This window comes from Megascapheus bottae, chromosome 6 (genome assembly GCF_031878675.1).
Source record: "Megascapheus bottae isolate mThoBot1 chromosome 6, mThoBot2.hap1, whole genome shotgun sequence".
Lineage (NCBI taxonomy): Eukaryota > Metazoa > Chordata > Mammalia > Rodentia > Geomyidae > Megascapheus > Megascapheus bottae.
The window spans coordinates 6,448,778-6,476,370 of NC_143514.1; the positions used below are offsets into that span (position 1 = coordinate 6,448,778).

At 41.2% G+C, this 27,593-nt stretch overlaps 1 protein-coding gene across 2 annotated transcripts in view; it reads right to left on the minus strand.

Moving 5' to 3' along the window:
- The window catches only part of Tgfbr3 (transforming growth factor beta receptor 3), a 172,527-nt gene that overhangs the window by 132,877 nt on the left and 12,057 nt on the right, over positions 1 to 27,593 (minus strand). For both annotated transcript variants that reach the window (XM_090334180.1, XM_090334181.1), the window contains exon 2: positions 23,028 to 23,191. In XM_090334180.1, the coding sequence (XP_090190306.1) occupies positions 23,028 to 23,088 (61 nt within the window). In that variant the 5' untranslated portion in view covers positions 23,089 to 23,191. The remainder of the gene's footprint in view (positions 1 to 23,027; positions 23,192 to 27,593) is intronic.

The window sequence follows — 27,593 nt, forward strand, 5'->3', positions numbered from 1 at the left end:
CTGCGAATGGATCCCAGAGAAAACAGTTCAGCTGTACTTTGCCTGGAACAGCATTGCAGTCCAGGCCTCAGTGGCTCCAAGGTACTGGCTTCTTAGCTCATTCCAACAGCAGCAGCAATGCTGTCTCCCCAGTCCTGTCCTCATCCCTCCCCCACAGCCTGGAACATCGGATAGCTGAGGAATAAACCTGGAAAAGTTTACTTCTTTCCCTCATTACCATGAACATGAGGCCAGCCAGGCTCCCGTGCTCACACCTGCAATCCTAGCTACTCAGGAGGCTGAGTTAAGAGGATCACAGTTCAAAGCCAGCCTCAGCAGAAAAACCAGTGTGAGGTTTTTATTTTCAGCTGACCACCAAAAAGCCAGACATGGAGTTAATGATTTAAGTAGTAGAGCACCATCCTTGAGTGAAAAAGCTCAGGGACAGTGCCTAGAGCCTGAGTTCAAGCCACAGAGTTGGCACGCATGTGCCCACCCCCACACAAAAAAAATATCATGAGGCCAGTTAATTCATACCAAGACAAACTCACAATCATGGTGACCCCTAAAATATAACCAATCAATCCCCCCCACATCTCCAACCTCCCCACTATTTTGGCTTTATTAAGTAACCACAGGGAAAAGACCTTGGTCTGCTCCTTGGCACACACATTTTACACAGATGACCTCAGCCAACACAGGAAGGAAATGTCAAACTCACGGCCTTGTGTACAAATGGTGAGCACTGAAATGAGTGGAAACTAACAGGGACCCTTGAGGTTATACTTTAACTTAAGTCTAGAGTTAAAGGAAAACTCAAGCTAATTGAGCTGGCTATGTCAACTGGAAAGTTCACAAGGAATGAGGAGGAAGCAATGGTGGTCACCATGGCAACGGCGTACAATTTCAAGGACTGGACAGATAAGCCAGAGAACTTCCCTTCTCTCCTTTTCCACAGGATGAGTCCTGTGGATGGGTCACTCTCGTGGGAGGCAGCAGCTCTGATCAGGCCTCACGGCACACAGTGAAACATCACGCTTGAATAAAAGGCTACTTAGGTAAAGGCCTGAATTCGTCTAGAAAAGACTGCTTCTTTAAGCTCACTTCTATCACTGTCCTTGTATCCAATAGACACACACACCCCCTCCAGCTCTTTGAACTCTGGGAGAGCAGGCTGGGCAGGTGAGGAGCTGTTCATACCCCGAATTCAGTAAATGGGTTCTGTCAGCTCCAATGTCATGACAAGCTCTCATGTGCACAAAAGAGGCCTCCTTTCTCTGGCTCAGATTCTCCTGAAAACCTGTTCTGTTGACAAATCATCAATGCCCATCCTCCCCCCTCTTCTCTCCCCCCACCTCTCTCTCTCCCCAGTCCTGGGGCTTGAACTCAGAGTCTGGGCACTGTCCCTGGGCTTCTCTTGCTCAAGGTTTGCACTCTACCACTTAAGCCACAGTGCAAGTTCCAGCTTTTTCTGTGTATATGGTACTGAGGAATCAAACCCGGGGCTTCATGCATGCTAGGCAAGCACTCTACCACTAAGCCACATTCCCAGCCACTGCCCCTGAAGATGGATGGACAGACATGGGCGTGATGTGGGCCAGGGGGAAGGGGCAGCTAGAATGGCATAAGAAACTTCAAACACTAGCTCTATCAAGGTGAAGTTCCAGTTGAGGACTGAAGACATGGATGCCAAAAGGGCTCTGCCAAGAAACATCCAGAAGCACCTAGAACATGACCCAACCACAAAGGAGGAGCAAGACTTCGAAGTATGCTCAAAGATACTCATGGAGCCAGCCACTAGTGGCTCACGCCTATAATCCCAGATGCTCAGGAGGCTAAGATCTGAGGTCACAGTTCAAAACAAGCCTGGGAGGAAAGTCTGTGACACTCTCATCTAGAGAAAATCGAAGTGGAATTCTCAAGTGCTAGCCTGAGAAAAAGCTCAGAGTACGGAGGCCCTGAGTTCAAGCCCCAAACCAACACCAATAACAAAAAAGATACTAATGGCTCATCACTTTCCACAGATGAGCTGAAACCATTAAGGGCCCTTGGGGAACAAAAAAATAATCATAGGGACCGGGGGTTTGGCCTAGTGGTAGAGTGCTTGTCTAGCATGCATGAAGTCTCGGCTTCAATTCCTCAGTACCACATACACAAAAATGGCCAGAAGTGTTGCTGTAGCTCAGATGTAGAACTCTAGCCTTGAGAAAGCTCAAGGACAGTACTCAGGCCCTGAGTTCAAGCCCCAGGTAAATAAATAAATAAATAAATAAATAACCATCACTCAAAAAGGACTCAAAGAGGACAAAGTCCAAATTCGGTTGTTCTAGGCAAAGCTCTGTTCTACAGGTATAGTCTCAGATGTGGCCTTCCCTCTTCCTTTGAGGCCTCTGTCTTTCTCTGACATAACAAGAGGCTGGCTCTGGCAGGCTCTGCATGCCCCCAAGGACAGATTACTTCCAGCTACTTCTGTTTGGTATGAGTTTGTTTTGGTTTAGCCCTGGCAATCTGGCAAGCAGTCTTTTTCCACTGGGGGCTCTGTCCATGGTGTAGATGCCCCAGGCTCAAGGTCTTCATTCATTGCTGTAAACAGAGCCAGTTGCCATAACGACGCCTGCTGTGCACAGCAGCTAAATAGCAGAGGTCACTCAGAGCTTTCCTTGGGTTCCACAGCCTGTTCCTATCCTATTTGGGAACTACGGCACCAAAAACTCCAGAACCTCACACTTCTGGTACTTGACCCAGGAGCCTAGGCCTCTGAGGAGCAACCAGGGGCTGGGACCCAGATACAGAGTGGACAAAAGAAAAAGTAAACGGGAGCACAAGGAGGGCACAGGGAAGACCTGAGCCCAGAACACTTCTCCATCACAGGTGCCAATCATACTCCTTCTCCCTCTCCCCCTAAGACCCCACCACCACCACACCTTGATATCAGTCCTCCCACCCACCAGATTAGAACTGCTGGCCTTGCCTCGCAAAGGACTTTTTGGACTAGCAACCATCACTACTAGTCTCCACCTTTCCCAGGCAATCACATCCAAAGCCCACTAAGTCTTCTTGACTTGTAATACAGATGGAGCAGCTGCTCAACACCCCCGTGTAGTTCTACACACACACACACACACACACCCATCTGCCTTAGCTGTGTCTGTGTGCAAAGAACTAGTGACTGTGTTTAACTCAGCAGCGTGGATGGACTCCAGGCCATGCTTTTGAGCAAAAACTAGGAAAACAGAGATCACACTACAAGGTGAATCCTCTTCACTCAGGCAGAGTCCTCTTGGGCAGGGTCCTCACAGGCTAACAGAGAAGACCTGATGGATTCTTCACTCCAAGTAACTTGAGCACCATGTCTCTGGCTCTGATATCATTTTTTGGAGACAAAAAGGCTTACCATTCCCAGAAGCATATGTCTTTATTAATAAAAAACCAATTTAGCCCCTATAAAAAGGAAATGGGCAGGAAAATTTCTCTAATTGGTCAATGTAACTCCAACGTAAGCCTGAAATGAAGGTGAGACACACTTTGCCAACAGGAAAAAAATGTTTTACATATAGATGCTCTGTCTTTCCCTTCACTGAATTTCACTACAGGCCAAAACAGTTAAGAAATTTGTCCATTGGGAAATAGTTCAATAATTTGAAACTTCAAAGAGACTGAATTAACCTCTGTTTACACAAATGAATGTGTTTCCTTTGCCTGCTGAACATCAAAACATGCCACAATTAATTACTTCTATTTTTTAAAAGATAATAAATGTAAGTCCTGTTATAACCTAAGGGCTAGTATATTTTAAGCAAGAGAAAGCATGCATAATCTCTGCTCTGTTCTCTATGTAAAGTGACAAAAAATTACATATTATCTGACTGACATAGACCATTTAAAATATGAACTTTTCTCCTCAAAACTCCTAAGCTTTCTTCCTATACTATCTTTTTTTGCCTGTATAATCTGAATAATGTGGTTCCTTTCTCCTCTACCTTAGAAATTCAATGAAGTGAAAATTCCAAGGGAAAGAACAGCTTAGAAAATTCAACTATTTTATTAGTTAACTAATGTGCCTTTAAACTTCTCACAGTATATTCTTAATTTATGACTAGTGGAACACCCTAGAAACGAATGTCACACCCTCTGAGGAAGTGACCCTCAGACACAACTCATGCCCCAAGAAGAAAAGAATTTTGCAAATACCATACCATGTTTACATATAGAGGTGGGTAACTTATCACTCTTTTTTTTTGTTTTTTTTTTTGCCGGTCCTGGGCTTGGGCTCAGGGCCTGAGCACTGTCCTTGGACTTTCTCAAGGCTAGAGCTCTACCACTTGAGCCTCAGCACCACTTCCGGCTTTTTTTCTATGTATGTGGTACCGAGGAATCGAACGCGGGTCTTCATGCATGCTAGGCAAGCACTTTAACCATTAGGCCAAACTCCCAGCCCAACTTGTCACTCTTTAGCTTCGTGTGAGGATTTCTAAATTTGCTGAAGTTATTTTTGCTTTTTTCTAATTTTGTGCCTACAAAGTAACCACATTTCACTGTAAGTCTTTTTTGGTGGGGGAGGACTAGGGCTTGAACTCATAGTTTCACTTACCATTTTTTGCTCAAGGTTGGTGGTCTACCACCTGAGACACAGCACCAGTTCTGGCCTTTTGCTCATTAAAGGAGAGAAAAGTCTCACAGGATTTTCCTGCCCTGGACTGGCTTCAAACTATGAGCCTCAGATCTCTGCCTCCTATGTAGCTAATATTACAGGCATGATCCACAAGCACCCAGCTCAGCAGTAATAATATTCTTATCCACAGAGGTAGTACATATATTCCTTTTAACAATCTTGAGACACATGTGGCCTCCCTGTTTCTTTCTTCTTGCTGTATGGGGTGTGGAACCAGGGGCCTCCGCCCCTCAGTTTATCTCTTTAGCTATATACTCTGCCATATCAATTATTTTTATAGATATTAAAAATAAACCCTGCAGCTGAGTAATATAAGTAACTCACTCAAAATCACAGTTATGACAGAGCCAAGCCAGGCTTCACAGGTAAGAGAAGATTCTGAATTACAAAGCTGAGGCCAGGGGCTGGGAGTTTGGCCTAGTGGTAGAGTGCTTGCCTAGCTTGCACGAAGACCCAGGTTCGATTCCTTGGTACCACACACATAGACAAAGCCAGAAGTGGTGCTGTAGCTCAAGTGGTAGAGCTCTAGACTTGAGAAAAATCCAAGGACAGTGCTCAGGCCCTGAGTTCAAGATCCAGGACTGGTATTAAAAAATAAATAAATAAACAAAGCTGAGGCCAAAGACTTTTAAGTTCCCAGGCAAAGAGTGTTTCTTCCGGAGAAAATGGCAAGTCATATATAAACCAAGCAGTATCTGCATTGAGCCCTGCAGGAAAGCATTGAGCCCTCGAGGAAAGCTCAGCCACCAGCATATTAAAAGTGGTACAAAATTCAAAACAAAAGGCAGGCACTGATTTCCTTAATGATCCCCTCAAAATTCTCAACTTGTCATGTTTTTTGTTTTTTTTTGCCAGTCCTGGGTCTTGAATTTAGGGCCTGAGCACTGTCCTTGGGCTTTTTCAAGGTGCTATAAAGCTCTACCACTTGAGCCACAGTACCACTTTTGGCTTTTCTATGTATATGGTACCGAGGAATCGAACCTGGGTCTTTGTTCTTGCTAGGTAAGCACTCTACCACTAGGCCAAACTCCCAGCCCCTCAACTTGTTATTGTAATCTGACTGCATTTTCTACAACGTGAAGTAGTCTTTGCAAATTCCCTAGGAAAATATTTAAAGCGTCCAGGAAAAGGAACTCTTTGGACATTTATATTGGAATTCTGGCTATATTTTTTCTTACACTGTAATGTTTTGATAGCTTTCCAGCAAACTTGTTTCATTAACACTGAGGCAAACTAAGCTCATGTAACACACTGTCTCCACTACAGCTGGAAGCTGTGGTCTAACAGGGCTTATTAAAAAAAAAAAAAAAAAAAAAAAAACAGTTCTCATAGGATGGCATATTCCTGACTCCTGATAAAATCAGCAACTTTTCCTCTCTAGAAAATTTCACTTATCAAGAAAGAAAGGAGACTTTCTCCCCCAAACATATTTGAAAGTTGCAAAAAATAATAAGACACTTCTCTTTATCAAAGTTCAGGCCCGAAAAATGGATTACGGCATACAGGAGAAGATAGTGTTTGTTTTCCTGTGTTAATCTGAAAATATATCCACATTTGAGATTAGGTCAGTCTTTACTTTCATCATTTGAACATGGTATGCCAAGTCCTTAGGGCTGCTAGAGAAAGAACAATGAGCAAGACAGCCTCCTCAAATGCTACCTCACCTCCACTTCCATGGAACTTCTGCCCTAAGCAGGTGACAACTAAACAATAAACAAGAATGTAAAATTGAGTTGTTAAAGCCAAAGAAGTCCAAAAGTATAGCTGAAAGATAAAATACTTAGTCTCCAACCAGTGATGCTATTCCAAGATGTTCTAGAAACCTTAGTAGGTGGAACCTAGCTAAAGGAAGTAGGTTACTGAGGGGGGGGGGGAGGAGAAGGTCATTGGTTCAGCCTTGCCTCCTTTACTGCTTCCCATCCTCCATGAGAACACCATAATGTTTTATCTCAGGGTGTGGACCCAAGCAATCATAGATGGATACAGCTCTCTGAATCCATAGCCAAAGTAATTCTTCCCTCATTATATTTGTCTTTCTCAGATAGTTGTCACAGCAAGAATAAGACTAATACATCTCACCTCCTGGAAAAGACATACAGCAGTGCAGGCGGTGTTCTGTGAGAGTAAGTCCTGTCTGGTACATAGCCCTATCACAGGTTCAAGGGGACAAATCTCTGTATCAATTGTGTTTCCAAACTCAGCTTACACTAAGAAATAAGACAAGCCTTACTTTCATCCAACAGGGTGCAAAGCCCTTGGAGACACCCTAAATTTTGACACAAACCTTCCGGTCACTTTTACACAACTCAGTTGCCTAGGACACATCTGCTCACTGCCAACATTCAGGTGGTTTACACTTGTCAACTCAATTCTAGATCATTTTATAAGACAGAACTACAGGTTAGCAGTGGAGGTGAACTGCAATACAGCCAAAGAAAGAATTTCCTGAGTCAGAGATTTTTTTTCTTTCTTTGTTTTTAAACTTAAGCAAAGACTAGGGACTCAGTCAACAGGATATTAGAAAGATAATTTTTCTATTAGGCTGAGATGGGCCAGATAATCTCTAAAGATTCTTTAAATACCAACATACCACTAGAACTCTACTGAAGAACCTTACAAATACAGAATTCTTCCAGATGTAACTTCTGAAACATTACTGGAAGATAATGTTGTCGATGAGTAAAACCTCTGATGCAATGAAGAAAGAGGCAACCTAAAACATGCCACATACTAACCAAGCAGTAACTGTAAGAGCACAGATCGTGAGGATCTAATAAGAGCCAGGTAGGGCTTTGAGCACAGGATCAGCTCATTAAATCTTCAAGTTAATGCAATGAGATGGACACTGTTGTTATCGTCACTTTATAAAGGTGAACTGAAGCATGTTGCAGTTCAGAGCTGGGATGGTCTGTAAGTATCTTGCTCTCAAATCAGGGCTCCAGTACTGTGCTCCACTGGACATTTTCCTCATAGATTAAGTTACATAAGCATCATTAACAAAAAAAAAATCCTAAGCTGGGTGTTAGGCCTCATGCCTCTATCTTAGCTACTCAGGAGACTGAACTCTGAGGATCATAAATAGAAACCAGTCCAGGTAGGAGAATCCATGAGACCCTTTTCTCCAGTAAACTACTCAGAAAAAGCCCAAAGTGGCACTACAGCTCAAGTGGTAGAGCATTAGTCTTGTGCAAAAGAAGTTCAGGAATAATATCCAGGCCTAGAGTACAAGCCCCAAGACCAGCCTTCCCCCCCCCCCCAAAAAAAACCTATACTTGACTTATGTAATTATAACCCCTCTGCACATCACCTTTATAATAAAAATTGAAAAAATATCTAGTAAAACAAAAAGATATAAACTTACTTTAACTTACTAAATTGTAGAAGCTCCCAGAAAAGTTGAAATCCATTCCCAAATCAAAGCTCAAGTAGTAGCTTAAACCTGCAAAAATCTAGCTCAAAAGTCAGTTACAACTCATGCCACATCAGATATTTATATTTCGGCTAAATATCAGAGATGCCCAAATGGTGATTATGACAGAGCTGGCCTTCAGCAGTGGCAGTTTCCATTATAAAACTCACTTTATGGGAATCCTGGATTGTGTTTTAAAACTGACTTGGAGTGATGCTTAAAAAGACAATATACCTTGGCTCCCCTCCCTTTGTTCCTTCATTTTAAAACTAAGCTATTCCAGGTCACTCATGCCTATAATCCTAGCTACTCAGGAGGCTGAGATCTGAGGATCAAGGTTCAAAGCCAGCCTGGGCACAAAAGAACCTGAGACTCTTATCTCCAATTAACCTCTAAAAAACAGGAAGTAGGGCTTGGCTATTTGGCTTGGTAGGGTGGTAGTCTTAAACTGAAGAGCTCAGGGACAGAACCTAGGCCACATTCAAGCCCCACGTCCCACAAAAAAAAAAAAAAAAACACTAAGCTATTGGGATGGGGGTCTAGTTTAGTGGTAGAGCATATGCCTAAAATCTAAGGCCTTGGGTTCCATTCCCAGCACTGAAAAAGAAAAAGGAACTCTTCTTCCATTTAAACTAAAAGAGAAAAATGTTAGTTCAAATGTGAGATTCTTAATACATCAAAGCCAAAATTTTTAAAAATTCTGTCTGTAAATATTAATGACCTCAAAAGTCATAAATAGCAATTGTGAAAAAAAATACCAAAATACCAAACTTCATAAAGATGAAATGTTAAAACTATAATAGCTATACAAGCTGAGTTTAGATGTCAGTGCTATGTGAAAAACCCATTAGCTGCTGTACCACACCTGAAATGCTAGCTACTCAGAAGGCTGAGATCTGAGGATCCAAGTTCAAAACTAGCCCAGTCAGGAAAGTCCATGAGACTCTAATCTCCAATTAATCAGCAAAAAGCCAGAAGTAGAAGTGTGGTTCAAATGGCAGAGCTCTAGCCTCGAGCAACAAAAGGCTGGTTGAAGCCAACACCAGTGGGCTCATGCCTGTAATCCTAGCTACTCAGAAGGCTGAGATCTGAGAATTAAGGCTCAAAGCCAGCCCAGGCACATAAGTCTGTGAGACTCATCTCCAGTTAAGCACCAGAAAACCAGAAGTGGCCCACTGGTTGAGAGCTTTAGGCTCTAAGTTCAAGCCCCAGTAAGCACAACAAAAAAGAAAAAAAGCCATTAATCTAGATGAAACAGGAGGATCACAAGTTCAAGGCTATCCTAGGCAACATGTTAAGACCTCATCTCAAAGCCAAAATGAAAGAGTCCATTAATAATTTTAAATGACTTAGGAGAAAAAGATGTGTGTAATTTTACATATAAGAAGCTCATACACATGGGGCCGGGAGTTTGGCCTAGTGGTTAAAGTGCTTGCCTAGCATGCATGAAGACCCGGGTTCGATTCCTCGGTACCACATACATAGAAAAAAGCCAGAAGTGGTGCTGAGGCTCAAGTGGTAGAGCTCTAGCCTTGAGAAAGTCCAAGGACAGTGCTCAGGCCCTGAGCTCAAGCCCAGGACTGGCAAAAAAAAAAAAAAAGAAGCTCATACACATACAATATTGTGGCAAAAAAATTTTAGAAATCAAGTGCTTTTGTAATATACACATAAGTTGACAAAAACAATAACATTCTCAAAATCTCTTTTTTGTTAATAGTAAAAATCCAATAATAATTTAAATAGCTATTTTTGTAAAGAAACTACTATACAGGCCCAAAAAGGCCTCAAGTCCTACTTCTCAAATATAATGATAATGCATCCTTTTTAGTTCTAACCTTGCCCACACCATGCTCAGAAGACAACACCCATGATGGTAAGAAAGAAATCTGAGTTGTAGAATCCTAAGGAGGATAGAGGTGGGGAATCCTATGAGCCAGTTCCATCTATCTGCCTTTGAGTAATCTGACACATAGGCTGAGTGATTTTTCCCCAGGTCAAAGGCACCTTTGGGAAATCATTTATTAAATCGCCATTGGGATTGAAGAAAAAAAATTCCACTGCTAAGGTTTTCTGTATTAGTCAGAAAGCAAAACTTGAATCACTTTGGTCTTAAGGTTCTCTTCAGCTTTAAAATTACTAAGAATGTCAGGCACAATGGTCAGTGCCTATAACCTCAGCTCAGCCTTGTAGGAGGCAGAGGTAGGAGAATCACAGTCTTAGCTGGCCCTAACTATGAGAACCTGTCTAAATAACAATGCAAAAAGAGGACTAAAGAAATGGCGAAAGTAGCAGAGTACCTGTCTAGCAAGTACAAGGTCCTGAGTTTAAACCCCAGTATTGATGATAAATGGTGACTGATAGATCAGACAGACAGACAGAAAAAAAAAAATGCTGGCTTGGCATGGTGATGTATCATGGCAATACCAGCTGATACAGAAGGATTATTTGATCTCCATACTTCAATGCCCCCCTGAGTAACATAGCAAGACCTGTCTCAAAAATAAATAAATTAAAAAAAATAAAATAAACCAGGTGCTGGTGGCTCACTCCTGTAATCCTAGCTACTCAGGAGGCTGAGATCTGTGGATCAAGGTTCAAAGCCAGCCTGGGCATGAAAAGTTTGTAAGACTCTTTGTTTCCAATTAACCATTACAAGACAACCTAAAGTAATGCTGTGGCTCAGAGTGGTAGAGCTCTAGCCTTGAGTTGAAGAGCTCAGAGTCAGTGCCCAGGCCCAGAGTTCAAGCCCCACGACCACCACCACCAACAACAACAACAAAAATCATCACTCCAAAGATACTTGTTTATGGGTTTTATGTCTCAATAGAAATTAAAGCCAAGAAATTCTTTAAATATTAATCCATTCAAAAATCAACAACAACAAAAAAAACTCATTGTATGGTAACATAGTGTGGCATCTCTTATGAAAAATAACTATTTTCTGAAACAATAATTTACTGAGAAGAGCAGCACTGTTTTATATCTTTGCAAATCTCTTTAATATCTGGCTTAACCAGAGACAGCTGGGTTTTCAGGGTCACTTCTATATTTGTTTTGAGGCATTGTTCTGGCTGAAGGACACCAAGAAATTTGGCCTCCCACACAGACACTGTGGTCCCTAGGTATCTTCTAGAGACTGATTCCAGGACCTCTCAGATACCAAAATCTATGGATGCTCAAGCCCCTTATATAGAACCTACGTACATCCTCTCAGATCTCTTTAGCACTTATTATGCCTAACACAATGCAAACGCTTCTAAACACTTGTTCTACTGTATTGTCTAAGGTATGTAAAAAGGAAAACGTCTGTACACGTTTAGTGAAAGTGTAATGTTGTTGAGCATTTTTGCTATCAGACATGAATCCTCAGAGGATAGATTTGGAGAGTTGAAGCAACTAGAAGGAATAAACCTTAATAGTCTATTCATGTATCTGTAGCTATTTTCTTTAAATTTTTAATTATTGTTGTTGGTTATAGGACTTGAAGTCAGGACCCAGGCACTGTCCTGAGCTTTCTTGCTCAACGTTAGTGCTTTACCACTTTAAGCCACTTCTGGAATTTAAGGTGGTTTAGGAGATAATAGTCTAACAGATTTCCTGCCCTGGTTTGCTTTGAACAATGATTTTCAGATCTCATCTTCCAGAGCAGCTACATTACAGGCATGAGCCACCTAGCACCTGGCTATTTCCTCTTTACTATTATGCTTCAACAGCAGTGGTACTCACTAAACACTATGTTGAAAGTAAATTATAAACCTTTTGTGGGTGGGGATGTGAGGGAAAAACTGGGAGAAAGCAAAGGAAAGAATGATTTTGTTCAAAAAGAAATGTGCTTATTACCTGACTTATGAAACTATAACCCCTTTGTTCATCACTTTTATTGTAATAAAAATAAAAAGTCATATAAAAAATATATGTTATGGGACGTGGCAGAGTGTTAGCCTTGAGCTGAAGAACACAGGCACAGCACACAGGCCCCAAGTTCAAGCCCTATGACTGACAATAATAATAATAATAATAATAATAATAATAATAATATATGCTATGCTTTAACTCAGCGAAGTTATTTCTTCAAGTTTGTTAAATATACAGCACTTAAATAAATGAACTGTCCACAGCCTAGTACATTTAAAATTCTTTACTTTCTCCCAAACACTGAGTGATTTCAATTTTTTAATGATAAAATAGAGACTTCCGGAAGAAAAATATTCTAACCAAATGACCACTGGTAGTCTCACTGGTAGCAAATCCTACCCAAGGTAATGTACTCTAGATTTTGTGCCTTGCTGAAGAAATGCTACCTCTATGGCATCCTTGTCAATGATGCACAACTTAAAGGTTATTCATGAAAAGTACTTTCTCTAGTACTTTTCCAGTACTTTTCCAGGTCTTTCATTGAAAGACCAAAGAACTGTCACTGAAAAGAAGAACTACCTAAGGAGACATAAAAACTAAAGATCCTAGACTTAAAACAGAGAAAGAACATTAGAAAACTAGAGACTCTAAATACATTATATTTTGATAACACTGTACCAGAATTAATTTCTCAGTTTTGATCATTTTCTCCATGGCTATAATATAATGTAAGGCAAAGTTGAGTGATAAAGAGAAAAGAATACACATTCATGGAAAAAGCTATCAATAAATGTAAGTTTTTCAAGAACCAGTTGTTCTACTTATACTCTCAGAATGTCAAATCTTTTCCTCATACATGATTTTATATCATGCATTGGTCACTGGGAAAATAACAGCTTAGTGAGCTACACAAATATAATGAATATGACATTTCAGTAAACAATATCAAAAACCCCATCACTGAGCTCATCAGAAAAGCATTTCATTAACTGAGACATTGCCACAGTCATGATGATGAAGAAAAGGGTTTCCAAAAGTTTCACTTATTTTGAAATACTAAGAGGTTTTTCTTTTATCACTGGCAACAGATGCAGTCAATTGTTTCTCTTGAAGTAATGGGCTCACTTTGTACTTCACCAAACAGAAAAAAAAAAAAAACGCCTTCCAAAAACCAAATTTAGGATAGTCATATAGCCTTCATTTGTCTATCCATTTTTCCTTCAAGTAAAATAGCACTCCATGAAGTGCAGACAGGTTTGTCACACAAATAAAAACCATACCAGTACTCTTCCTCAAGACAACCACCATACTAAGGGACCACCATCCCAGTGGTCCATACATACGGAGTATAAACAGACATGAATTTTGGGGACATTTACAGCTTCCATAAGAACATTCCTGAATGAAAATGTCAATTGTGCTACTACAACTATGTAGCAGGAAAGCTCCAACCGGCCTCCTGCTGAGGCCAGCACTCATATATCAAACTGCTCTTTGGTGAAGGCTGACCCCTAGCAAAAACAACATCTAAGCATTGTTACAAAGATGGTTTGACCTCAAAACCCTGAAAAAGGCTTAGATTCTGGATCACATCTGGAGAACTACTGGTGTAGAGTTCATCTATGACTTTACTATGTCAAGATCAAACTTGACAAAACAGCTGCTTTTCTTAAATAAATACAAGTGTGACAGTCTAACACAGTCACTGTTCACCTTGATGAAGTCCTCAGACATTACTCACATTTTAAGGGTAAAATCTAAAAAAAAAAAAACAACAAAGCAATAACAACAACCTTTTGTTACAAATCCCAAATGAAGCTTCATTGAAATGACTGTTTCAGCAAAAATTCTGGTAGGAAAATTCAAGGACTTTACAACATAGCATTCTGGGTTCTGAAACTGACGGTTCCTGACTCTTCTCATTAGTCCAAATGAACAGGGATGTCATTTCACTACTATGAAGACATGCTCCCGCTCAGCAACGTTAGTCCTGAGCATATACTCAACTAACCAATATATTCCTTGTAGCATACATAGAGACTTTAGTGACTTAGAGCAAAGCCATTGCTGTAGCCCTGACATTAGTCATCTGTGACAGAGGTCCTATGAGGTACATAGGAGGCGTTAATTCTCAATGTAATCAAGGAAGAGTAATTTCAAGAGGATAGAATTAGGGCTCTGAAAGAGGTTATTAAATCTAAGTCTAAGAAACAGATGTGTATAAGAAACATACATGATACTGTTCATATTTGTAACCACCAAGAAACAATAATCACCTACTAAGAACTAGGGGTATAACAGTAGTAGAAAAAATGCTTAGCATGAATGAAGTCCTAGGTTCAAAATTCCCAGCACCAAAGTAAACACTAATGAAAGAGAACCATCCTGACAAACAGAAGAGCATAATATGTTCATGAATAGCAAAACAGGCTACAAATTATGCACACTTGTCATCCTAACACTGTCAATTTCCCTCTCTCTCTCTCTCTCTCTCTCTCTCTCTCTCTCTCTCTCTCTCTCTCTCTCTCTCTCTCTCTCTCTCTCTCTCCCTCTCTCTCCTAAATATGTTTGAATGCAAATAACCAGTTATTTTAAAATAACCTTGGGTTTCATTTTATCACTTTAAGGACAATCACTTTTAAAGTGTTCAACTCAACTATTAGTTATAACATCATCGTATCTCACCACTTACCTACGGAGCAGACTCCAGTAGATTTTGACATTACTTTCCCAAAAATAATAGTGTAATGAGTTTGAGGAAAAAACTAGCAAAGGAAAAAGAGCTGGTGATATAACCCAGCATTAAAGAGTGTGCTTAGCATGTATGAGGCTCTAGGTTCAATTCTCAGCAGCACACACACACACACACACACACACACACACACAAAATCAATCATCAAAATCACTTATTAATTCAAGTTTTTGCTATCAAGTTTGAAAATACCTTTCATGATCCCTCATAACCGAGTTTCATTTTTTATTTTTATTTTTTGCCAATTATGGGGCTTGAACTCAGTGCCTGGGCACTGTCCTTAGGCACTTTTTGCTCAAAGCTAGAGCTCCCACCACTTGAGCCACAGCATCACTTCCAGCTTTTTCTGTGTATGTGGTTCCAGGAAATCAAACCCAGGGTTTCATGCATGCTAGGTGAGCATGTTACCACTAGGCCACACTCCTGGCCCCGAGAACTTCAATTTTATCAACTCTGTCAAGTTAGCTGCAGACTGTAACTCAAAAGGTTCAAGGCTAACATTGCAAGCCTGCTGGCTGAAGCTGCCCAGGGTTTCAGACAGCCAGACTTACAGAGAATAAACATGGAGGCCTCTATGTACTCAGGAAAAATTCCTCCTCCATCACTCTCTCTCTAAAGGAACTCACTTTGTACATGTTTTTCCGATAGATTCCAAGTTGAGAAATAAACAGAAGTAACATATTTTGTTAGGCCTCTCTTGGGATTTGGAAGATCTGACAATATCACAAAATGGCTCAGTGCAGTCCTCTGAAATTTTTCATTAGCATTCTTTTCTCCTGAATCATATTAATAAAGTGAGATTTGGTCTGGGGTTTGCCTATAACTACTTACGGATAGGGAGTAGACGGCCAAATGCTGGAGCTTGTGGGTGGGAGGCAAGCCCAGACCCAGGACTTGAAATATTCTAGATGGATGTTTTCAAACAGCTCCCTTATTTATGTAACACTTGACTGACTCTTAGATAAGTCTGCACACTCTTCTATTTTTTCCTTCTTCAACTGTCCATGTTACCCCTTAGCATCAAGAGAAATTAGCACTTGCCTTAAACTCAAATCTCCTTCATTTTTAAGGCATAGAGATTGCCACTATTTTTCCACAATTCCAGGCTGAGCTAATTCTCAGAACTATTATCCTATAAGATATATCAAATGTAATAAAATAATGCAAAGCTATTTTCCCCTTTATACAAACCTTATGTCCTGAATTTCAACTGCTATGTGCTTGATTTCAAATTGAGATTAAAAAAATCATTTTCCCATATCCAAATATTTCAATGAACTTTAGTACACACTACCAAAATAAGCTGAGTGAACATACTCTAATATATATATACATATATATGTATGTATGTATGTATGTATGTATGTATGTATGTATGTATGTATTTTAAACAACAGAGATATTTCAAATGCTTTAGGGAGCCAGTGCCAGTGGCTTATACCTGTACTACTAGTTACTTGGGAAACTGAGACCTGAAAATCTCAGTTTAAAGTCAGCTAGGGTAGAAAAGACTGTGAGACTCTTAACCAGCAAAAAGCCACAAGTGGAGCTGTTACTTACTCAAGTTGACAGAGTACCGTCCTTGAGTCAAAAAGCTAAAGGACAACAGCTAGGCTCTGAATTCAAGCTCCAGTACTGGCCCACATGCACATCCATGTGTATGTGCGTGCATACATGCACACACACGCATGCACGGCTTTAGAAGACTAAGATCAGACTGAGGAAGTACAGAGACTGACTTCTGGGGGAATTTGTAAGGTGGTATTCTCTTGTTAAGGCTAGTGCTCTACTTCTACTACTTGAGCCACAGAATCATTATTAGCTTTTTCTGATTAGTTTATTGAAGATAAAAGTCTCACAGATTTTCCTTCCCTGGCTGGCCTTGAACTACAATCTTCAGATCTCGGCCTCCTACGTAGCTAGGATTGCAACCATGAGCTACCAATGCCTGGCTCCTATTTATGAAAAAGAAGCAAAAACTATTTAGAGGCTTGATCCTGGTGCTTTTAACCTTTAATACTTCGAAACTTAATTCTTTCACAATAAACTAGTACTCTCTCCTCTCTAAGAAGAGGCCCTTGGGATGTATTTATTTAGCTAATGAACATTAAGTGGTTGTGTTTCTCTCACCAAAACACACACACACACACACACACACACACACACACACACACACACACACACACACACACACACACAATGTCCTGAAGTTGCCCTTCAGACTCTCTAGGTCTGCAGGGATCCACTCTATCAGCCCAGAGCCTGGAGCAATAAACTAGCATTTTAAAGAATAATAGGTTAAAGCAACACACACCCCTGCTCCCCCCTCCCCCGACTTCTTGGCCCAATTCCAAAAAGCAACAGAACCCCATGAGGTCTAGGCTAATCTCCATACAATCACTCTGCCAACTTTCTCCAACAGGCATTAGTTTTTTTAGCAAGGGCTTTACAAATAATCCAACACAATTAATTACTGCTTTGGAATTCACCCCTATCATTAATGAAACTTTGCCAGATAGCCTTTGATAGCAGATTCTAGAGCTAATTAAGTTTGGCAGGCATTGAAGACTTAAAATTCCCCAGCGCCTGCCGGCCTGCCGGCTGACCTGCCTACCTGCCTGTCTGCCAGGCCCAGGCTGAGAGCAAGGCCAGAGGCAGGCAGAGATGCTGTCCTCACAGCTGATCTTGGGCTGGCAGAGGTGGTGGACTCCAGAATCAAGACCCCTGAATGTCCTCTAATATACCAGACCTTGGCTGGATACTGGTGGCTCACACCTGTAACCCTAACTACTCAGAAGGCTGAGATCTAAGGCCTGTGATTCAAAACCAGCCCCAGCAGAAAAGCCTGTGAGACTCCTATCTTGGATTAACCACCAGAAAGCTGAAAATGAAGCTGTAGTTCAAGTAGTAGAGTTCCAGCTTTAAGTGGAAAAGCTAAGGGAGAATGCCCAGGCTCTGAGTCTAAGAACAGTTCAGGCCCTGAATTCAAGCCCCAGGACTGGCAAAAAAAAAAAAAAAAAAAGTAGCTCACATCTATAATCCTACTCAGAAGGCTGAAATCTGAGTACTACGATTCAAAGCCAGTCCAGGTAGGCAAGTATTCATGAGACTCTCATCTGCAGTTAACCACCAGAAAACCAGAAGTGGCACCATGGCTCAAAGTAGTGTCATCCTTGAACAGAAGAGCTCAGGGACGGTGCCCAGGCACTGAGGTAAGTCACAACCAAAAACAACAAAAAGATACACACATATATATGTATCTAAATATATCATGCAATAATAAATCTCATCCCAAATTTCCTTCCCACTGAAGAATCAGGCATGATCCAAGATCATTCATTCTCATGACCTCAGCTGTGTGGGAAATCTTTCTATTTTTCAGTATCTTATGCCACACGGGACTCCAGACTATTCCACATGTGTGGCCAACAAGATAAACACATTTAGGGGCAGCCTGGGAGCAGAGGAGAGAAGAAGCTGGCAGGGGGCAATAAGAAAAATATTGTTGCATTTTTCTGGAATTTTCCAACACCTGGGGCTTGTGGTGAGTCCTGGATTGTACTTAGTTGCTCGTGGGCACTCTGCTGACAAGCCTGAGGCCCAAAAAAGCAAATAAGGAAACCTTTTGAATGATCCAACAGCAAGTAAATAAAATGCACTTATTTTAAAACCCAACTTTTCAGGCACAGAGGTTAAATTTTTTCATTGTCTCATTCAAATTTATAAATAAATATGGTGTCAAAGGGCTTAGATACAATGTTTTTTTTTTCCTTTCTAAAAATCATATTAATCTTTTGAGTTTGAGCTTAGAGTTTGGTTATAGAAATGAAGTAAGATGTCAGTGAAGAAACTAGAGGGACAAAACGTGGCTTGTTCCACCACTGTACCTGTCATTTGATAAGTTACTCGAAGTATATTGACAAGATTAAAAGCCTGGGCAAGAAATTCTGTGAAAGAAACTCTTATCTTCAATGAATGACAAAAAGGCCTAGCGGTAGAGCACCAGCCTTGAATAAAAAATAAGAGATGACATCTGCCCCCAGACTGGCACCAAAAACAAAACAACCCTAAGCATTTCACGCCCTTTTAGGCAGCACAAAAGAAAGAGCACAAACTCTGCAGTCACTGCCTTTGCTTATTCTCTTCTTCACTAGGGCTGTACATTGATGTCTGCTTTATCTTTTTCTTTCTTTCTCATTCTCTACCACATTTGTTTCACTGGCAACCTTCTATCCTTTGCTTTCAATATAGAAATGAAGAAAATACCACATGCCTTCTCAAATGAGATACCAGGCAGGAAAAAAAAGCATGTTGAAACTAACTACAATATGATACGATTATCAGCTCCGACTCTCCCAAGGCAGCCAGCTTGTCCCATTACTTAGCCACTATCTTGGCTCACTGTCCCCTGATCACACAAGACTTCAGGGATTTAACAGGAAAAGCAACTCAGACTAAAAACATTTTGCTTCCTTGTGGACTATACCTGGTACTGCAGGTACATTCAGAGAGATGAAAAGATGGTTTTCTTAGTAGCTCTGTGTGCTCAGATTGTAGGCCGGGTTCTGACGGGATGCACATGGGCCCTTCCTGGAGATTCAGGCATCTTCAGGTGTCCCTGGCATGGATGCCCAAGGTGTTTTTCTACAGAACTCACCTCAGCAGACCTTCAGTAAACTGGCATAGGGGCCAGAGAGACACAGCCAAGATGCTCTTCCAACCCAACTGACTTCCCTGAGTTTTCTTTGCATGCTACTTTTTCTCGTTATGAAGACTCCTAGAAACACAGCACTGCCCAACCCTGGCAAGCCTCAGAGGCAGCAGCTAAGATTTAAAAAAAAAAAAAAAAAAAGACGTGTAGAGTAGTCCTTAAAGGGAAAACTTGGTGAGTCTTATGACCACACCAGCAAACATTGATTTTTCCATACTTCCTACTTTTCTTGCATTCGATGGCTCATGGGGTCTAAGACAGTGCAAGTATGCAGAACCAAGAACAAAACCCTCCCATGCTACACAAACACCAGGGATCACAGAGAGGAGGAAGAGGGTGGCTGCCTTCTGCCTGCCTCCTTCATCGTCCTTCAGAGGATGGAAAGTAGCACTTTCATGGAAGGCCCAGCCAACCGATGGGGTCGGAACCTACAAAATCCTGGGGTTCTATATGTGTTACTCTACACTTGTCTCCTGGCCACTAATCATTAAGAGACCTTTCACCACCACCATCTCCCTAAGTGTGTGTGTATGAGAGAGAGAGACAGAAAGAGAAAGAAAGAGAAGGAGACAGAGAGAGGAGAGTGAGAGAGCGAGAACGCACGAGAGCGAGCAAGAGAGAGAGAGAGAACAAGAGCACAAGCTGGTACTGGGGCTTGAACTTGGCCTTACACTCTAGGTTGACTTTTTCCCCCAAGCTGTTGCTCTACCACCTGAACCACACCTCCCCTTCCAGCTTTGTGCTGGTTCATTCATTGGAGATAAAGAGTTTTACAGACATTCCTGCCAGAACTGGCTTTGAACCACAAGCCTCAGATCCTATCCTTCTGAGTAGCTAGGATTATAGGTAAGGACCACATCTTTGGAGATCTTTATTCCCCTTTCCAGAGGGATGTTAGCTTTAAAAAGGTGTCATGAAATCCTAAGAGGTCTGTACAAAGTTTTAAAAGGGCACGTGTTATGGGACACCAAAGAATGACTAAATGGAATGCATCGGACCCATAAATGGAATTTGATCTGGGTTAAGCAATTTGAATGAGCTAACCTAAATCAAACTCAATTTATCAGTCAGTAATATTAAGTTCTGAGGCTACATCTCATTGATATAACACTTGTCTAGTGTGCTCAAGGCCCTGAATTCAGTCCCTAGCACTACAAAAAGTTAACAGTATTAGTAATAGATAAATATGAAAACTTAAAAAGGCTTTGAATGTATGCAACTAGACATTACATAGACACACACACAGAGGGGGTACATATTCTCCCCTCATAGCTTGAAAGAGAAAAAAGGTCGTAAGCAAAACTGATTCACTATCAATAGCACCAAAGCTATAAAAGGGTCATCAAACTCACCACTTTCCTACAAAGTTTCTTCTTCTGTTTTTCAGTCGAACCCAGGGACTGATGACAGCAGAAGGCCTCACCTCTACTCAGGTGACATTACAACCTTGTCATCACCCCACTAATTTCCATTAAGCTCACTCACTCTCTTTCCCTCCCCCCCCCGCCACTTTTTAAATTAAGATCTGTTTTAATGCACTGGCAAAAAAGGCAAATAACTTCAATAATGATACAAAATGAAAGTGCTGACACAGTATTATAGGGAAAATGGGCAGTTCAAGTTCATGCATTGGCATTCAAAACAAACAATAAATCCTCAAGGTAACAACTTTCTTGATCAAAAATATCTGCAATGGGGTAGAGAGAACACTGGCATTCTACTGTCCCCTCACACCAAGCGTCTCTTTCTGCTGGCTCTGGTTCAATGCATGTCTTCATATAGTCCCTGGCCTGAGCTACAGGAGGGAGTCTTTGAGGTAGGATCATTTTTTTCAATATGACACACCCATTGAGAGTAGAGCTATAAACTCTGGCTCTTCTGTCTCCCAAGTCAGTAACACTGAACAAACTGTGTAATCTCACTAGATCTCATTTTATCACAAACTGTGTAATCTCACTAGATCTCATTTTATCACCTATAAAATGGCAAAATACAAGATGACTGGGAGGGGCTGGGGAGAGGGAAAGTGGGAGAAAAACATGGGAAGGAGTATCCATGTTCAAGATGTAAGGCATCCACTACCTCATGAATGTTTACTATAACTCCTCTATATATCACTCTGACAATAAAATATAATAAAAATGGCAATATAATCATACTGCACTCAGAGTCATCATTATCCCTACTTGGTTTTATATTCTATAATTATGTAGCCCAGTAGCTGGTACATACTCAATAAATGGTAATTATTTAGGTCAACAGCAGAAGCAAAAGGCCTGCCAGACTCCAGAACTGATCCAACATACCACACTTAGATGGTTTCTTATAGAAGAGACACAAAGCAGCATTACAACAAGTAAATTCATTTTCCTAACATAGCAAGAAACCTTGAAAGAGAATACTATGGCAGTGATGTGGGGATCTGATACTATTACTTAAGCAACAACATTTCAAACAAGTCATTTAATTTTTCATAGTCCTTATCTCACAATCTGATGGTCTCTAGGAAACACAAATCATCTTACTACTTTTCCTCTTATACTTCTTTTCTTTTCCTTTTTTCCAAGTGTTGAGGATGGAGCCCAGAGGCCTCATGGTGCTACACATATATTCTATCACTGAGCTCTTTTCTCTACTTCTTAAAAGAACTACTTATTAAAAATATCTGAAGGGGGTAGGGCTGTAGTCTTGAGCTGAAGAGCTCAGGGATAGCGCCCAGGCCCAAGAGTTCAAGCCCCATGACTAACAAAAAAAAAGGTTAAAAGAAATATCTGAGGACCAAGAGTTTGGCCTGGTTGTTAGAGTGCTTGCCTAGCATACAGGAAGACCTGGATTCGATTCCTCAGTACCACATACATAGAAAAAGCCAAAAATGGTGCTGTGGCTCAAGTGGCAGAGTGCTAGCCTGAGGAAAATGCCCACAGACAATGCTCAGGCCCTGAGTTCAAGCCCCAGGACTGGCAAATAATTAAATAAATATCTGAGGCTGGGAGCTGGTGACCAATACCTGTACTCGTAGCTATTCTGGAAGCTGAGATCTGAGAATCAAGGTTTAAGGCCAGCTGGGATGGGAAGGTCAATGAGACTCCTATCTCAAATTAACCACCAAAAAAAGCTGGAAGTAGAGCTGTGGCACCAGTGGTAGAGTGCTAGACTTGAGCACAAAGTTCAGGGACAGGGCCCGGGCGCTGAATTCAAGCCCTATGATCAGTATTATAAACAAACAAATGAAATATCTGACTACCTCTATCTAGAAGATCTATTTATTCTGTAACATATAAAAACACAAAAAGGATCTTTCTTAAAGATCTTAAGTTTTTACTTAAGGACAAAAATATTATCTTGCATCTAATCTATACGCATACCCAAAATTGAGTGGAATTTAAAATTAACATATTTGTCTCCAACCTGCCTCAATATCAGTTAGCTGGGTATCTGTGTGTGTCTGATATTAGAATGCCTACATCTAGCCTGGTGAAATATACCATAGACAAGGGTGTGCATCTGAAAAGTAAACTAGGCTTTTATCTGCCTAAAGATCATCTGTATTCCAATTTTACATAAAATATCACAGTGCCTAAATCCTTCTAGAATGAAGAAAAATGTATGCATGAGAATATAATGATCCTAGGATTCTTATGTAAGTTACCTGCACTGGCCACACAGGAGCTCATTAGGGCAAAAAGGGTGATGAGGGAAGGGGAGGCCATTTCCCTTTCTCAGCTCCTCTTGTCACCTCAGCTTTGGATCCACAGGCAGTCTTGGAAAATCAAAAGTGATCTTAAAATGTTCTCTTCTCTGTTTTCAAATTGCCTGTAAAAAATAAACAAACACATCTCAGTAAGAAAACATAATGCAGCAACAACACTTCTAAAATAAATACATTACAGGTACTTAAGAGAACGTGTGGAAACTGTGTAAGAGATAAAATATGTTTTGAAAAGTATCAAGATAGCACTCAAGCAATTGGGGGCAGGGGGTAAGTAGTGTTTGCTGGCTACCTAACAAAGATTTAGAGCAAATACTTTTCATAATCTTATAGTTAATATTGTAAATCTTCAGATTTGAGCAGGGGTTTGCTTGTTAAGAGTTGACCCAGGTTGGCTCTCAAGCCATGTTCCTGCCTCTCTCTCCCCAGCAGTTAGGGCTAACATGGCACCTAGCTAAATCTTTGGCTTTCCATCAGATTTTCAGGATTATAGAACAAAACTGCAGTGTGCTATGATCTGCCTGGTTATACTGTGTACCAATCTCCAGTACTAGCAAACTAACAGAAACAGCTGAGATTAGAGACAACCTGTTGTTATGACAGGGTTATCACAAGGATCAAATTAAATAGCACTGAGAATCCATCTAAAACAAGCCATTAAAGGAAGTGGTGCTGTGGCTCAAGTGGTAGAGCGTTAGCCTTGAGCTGAAGAGCTCAGGGACAGTGCCCAGGCCCGAGTTCAAACCCCACAACCAACAACAACAACAAAAAAAGCCATTAAAAAATAATAAAAGGAGGGGTCAGAAGTTTGGCCTAGTGGAAGGGTGCTTGCCTAGCATGCATGAAGACCCAGGTTCAATTCCTCAGTTCCTCAGTACCATATACATAGAAAAAAAAAAACAGAAGTGATGCTGAGGCTCAAGTGGTAGAGCTCTAGCCTTGAGAAAGCCTGAGGACAGTGTTCAAGCCCTGAGTTCAAGACCCACTACTGGCAAAAAATAAAAAGAGGACTGGGAATGTGGCTTAGTGGTAGAATGCCTGCCTAGAGTGCTTGTTTCATAGCCCTGGTTTTGAATCCTCAGTAGCACATACACAGACAAAGCCAAAAGTAGTGCTGTGGCTCAAGTGGTAGAACACTAGCCTTGAGCCAAAGAAGCTCAAGGACAGTAACTGGGTCCTGAATTCAAGCCCCAGGATAGGAGGGGGAGGGGGAGAAGAAGAAGGAAGGAGGGAGGGAATGAGGGAGGCGAGAGAGAGAGAGAGAGAGAGAGAGAGAGAGAGAGAGAGAGAGAGAGGGGGGGGGGGGGAGGGAGGAATTAAAGAAAAAAAATAATAAAACAAGGCTCTTATCTCCACTGTTGGTGGGTTTAATAGGAATCAACTCTTCCCTGACTTTCAGCTCCATCTGAGCCCATCTGAATAATGGACTAGATTTTCCAGAATGTTCTTCCTAAAATCTCCCTATTTGAGGTCTTATGTGTGAATTTAGTGGTGGTCTGCTCAACCTGGATGCCCTCTCCCCCAACCCTAACAATACCTCCTAGAGACACCCCACTCCCAGGTACATCTTTCCCAGCCCTGTAGCCTAGCTCATGCACACAAGTTTTTCAATGGGTTGAAGACTATGGGGTGCTTACTATTATCCATGCCTGGTTCTCTTCTGCCTGCAATAAAACCGGCCCTTCTAATTCAATCATTCAAGTTCCATTGTATCAAATGGTAGGGAAGGTATTGAAAGGGTGGTAACATGAAATGTCAGGGAACAAAGGGGAAACTGGATCATTAAAGGGATGGGCAGGGGAGTGTGGGTTTTGTGTTTGTTAGCATGTGTGAGCTACCTATCCAGAAATAATAACAAGAACATTCTAGTTTTACCCAAGTGCCCATGGCTCATGCCTGTAATCCTTAGCTACTCCAGTGGCTGAGATTGAGCATGGCTGTTCAAAACCAGCCTGGGCAGGAAAGTCCATTGAAACTTGATTCTTTTCTCCAATTAACCAGCAAAAAGGGAGGAAGTCTAGCTGTGGCTCAAGTGGTAGAGTTGCAACCTTAAGCACAAGAGCTCAGGGACAGCGACCAAGCCCTGAGTTCAAGTCCCGGGGTACACATATACACATACACATAAATACACTCTCTCTCTCTCTCTCTCTCTCTCCTAATTTCAAAGGATTCCTTTAAATTAAATGATTATATGTAAAAGAGGCATATTAGTTCAATTTTGGTATTAGATGGTGATGAAAAAGCCTGTGTGAATACAGTGTGGGTGAGGTTAACTGTATGATGCCTGCCTAGCTATGAATCTACTCTGTTCCTTACCAAATTTAGGCAGCTGGTTAGGCATAATGGGACTGTGGAAGGCTCTAAGGATTCAGTGAGTCAATGTATACAATACAATGTATCCAATGCTTAGCAAAGTGCCTCAAGGCATTTTTGAGCAACCCATAAATGTTAACAATTATTGTCATTATTTATCCAGTTTCTTCAAGGGATTATACTGAAAAAGTAGAAAGCTTAGGCTGTGGTCACTTCTATAAATCTTAGCTACTGTCAAACTATTTCAATCTTTGGTTTATTGCAAAGTAAACATTACCACAGATGAGACACAGGCAAAAACACCAAACAACAGGATCACTAAAAAACAAAAATACCAGCCAAGTTCAGGCACTATGATCTAATTCCAAAAGCTGGCTAAAGGCCTGAGGATATGGTTCAAATGTAGAGGTTCTTCCTAGCAATATGAGGTGCTACCCAAACAACCGAAGAAAAAGAAAATGAAAAAAACGAAATAGACAGTGAAGTTTCCACATTAAAAGCCACAAAACTGACATGAATCATTCCTTGAGGTCCAACACTTTGGTCACCACCATTCCACAATACCACAGATGAGATGGAAATTCTTTAATTTCCAAACTCAGCAACAGCCAAAAGAGTTTATCTCTTTTTCTTTTAAAAAAAAAAAGTCATTCTCCTGAATGAATTCATAAGGCAAAATTTCCCTACAAAAATACACTGATTCCTTTAGCTGAGCACAGTGGCTCACACCTGTAATCCTAGCTACTCAGGAGGCTGAGATATGAGAATCATGGTTCAAGGCCAGCCCAGGCACTAAAGACTGAGACTCTTATCTCCAATTAACCACTAGAAAATCAGCACTGATGCTATGGCTCAAGGGGTGGGGCAGTAGCCTTGAGCTGAAGAGCTCAGGGACAGTGCCCAGGTCCAGAGTCCAATCCCCACAACCAAGCCAAAAAAAAAAAAAAATTAAAACGAATAGACTGATTCAGCCAATGCTAAGAGCAATTTCTAGAAGTACTGTAGAAACTGGGGGAAAGAAGATGGCTTGTCTGAGTACTTTTATGTGGACATAAACCCAGGCAGCAGGAGACTAGTAGGAATATTTAATAAACCCTTGATACCCCATTCATAGCTATAGAGGGGTTGGGGGAAGGGAGGCTGGGCTGTGTTAATCCAGGGGCTTAAAGCAGGTCTGAATGAACCTGTGGAAAGAAAGGCGAAACAGTCCTATTAAAAAAATATATAGACTGCAAATTGCTGACAAGAATATTGGGCAATTATTAAAATGCAGCAATTACAGATATAACAGAGCCAAGCTAAACAGTTTGATGCCCAAGGCAAACCACAGCAAGTTTACACCAGATCTTAAACCATCTCCAAAGGAAGTCAAAGGCAAGCTGGAACTCCACGCTGCTGCTCCTGACAAAGAAGGAGCTTTGCCACTCTTACATTAAAAGACTCTGTCTCCATCATAGAGTTTGGCCAAATCAAAAACAAACTACAGGAGCTTACTGTCTAGTCTGCCCAGTGTGGTGACAGGATCCTAAGGTGGGGGAGAGTCAAACACTAAGAAGGATGTGGCTCCCACCTAGCTGAAGTCCACCAGGGCCCGAGCCTGGGCCGGTCAGTGCCTAGCACACAACTCGGGGACCTGTGGTCTCATGAGAAGTATGATGGATGCTACCAGCTTCTGAAATCAAATCAGAAAACACGAACTGTTCTTCACTGTGAGGTCCCTCACATTCACTTTGCAAAGGCCATCTGATGCCATTCAATCTTTCTGGGCTTTCCTTTCCAACTCTAAATAGACCCTCTGAGATCCTCACAGAACAATCTAGAGTCCAATGTAAAAAAACAATCACTTGGCCCACAGGGTACAAAACCATTGAATATCCATAAATTAAGAGAAGATTCTGAGAAAGAGCTTCATGGATTGAACAAAGAACATGAGTACTGGTGGCTCATTCCTATAATCCCAGCTACACAGGAGGCAAAGATGTGAGGAATATTGTTTGAAGCCAGGTTGGGCAGACAATCAGAGACTCCACTCCAACTAAGCCACAAAAAAGCAGGAAGTGAAGGTATAGCTCCAGTGGTTGAGTACCAGCCTAAGAGGAACACAGCCAGCTAAGAACATGAGGTCCTGAGTTCAAGGCCCAATTCTGGAAAGGGGAAAAAAGGAGGATGTTTGAAGCTAGCCTGGACAGAAAA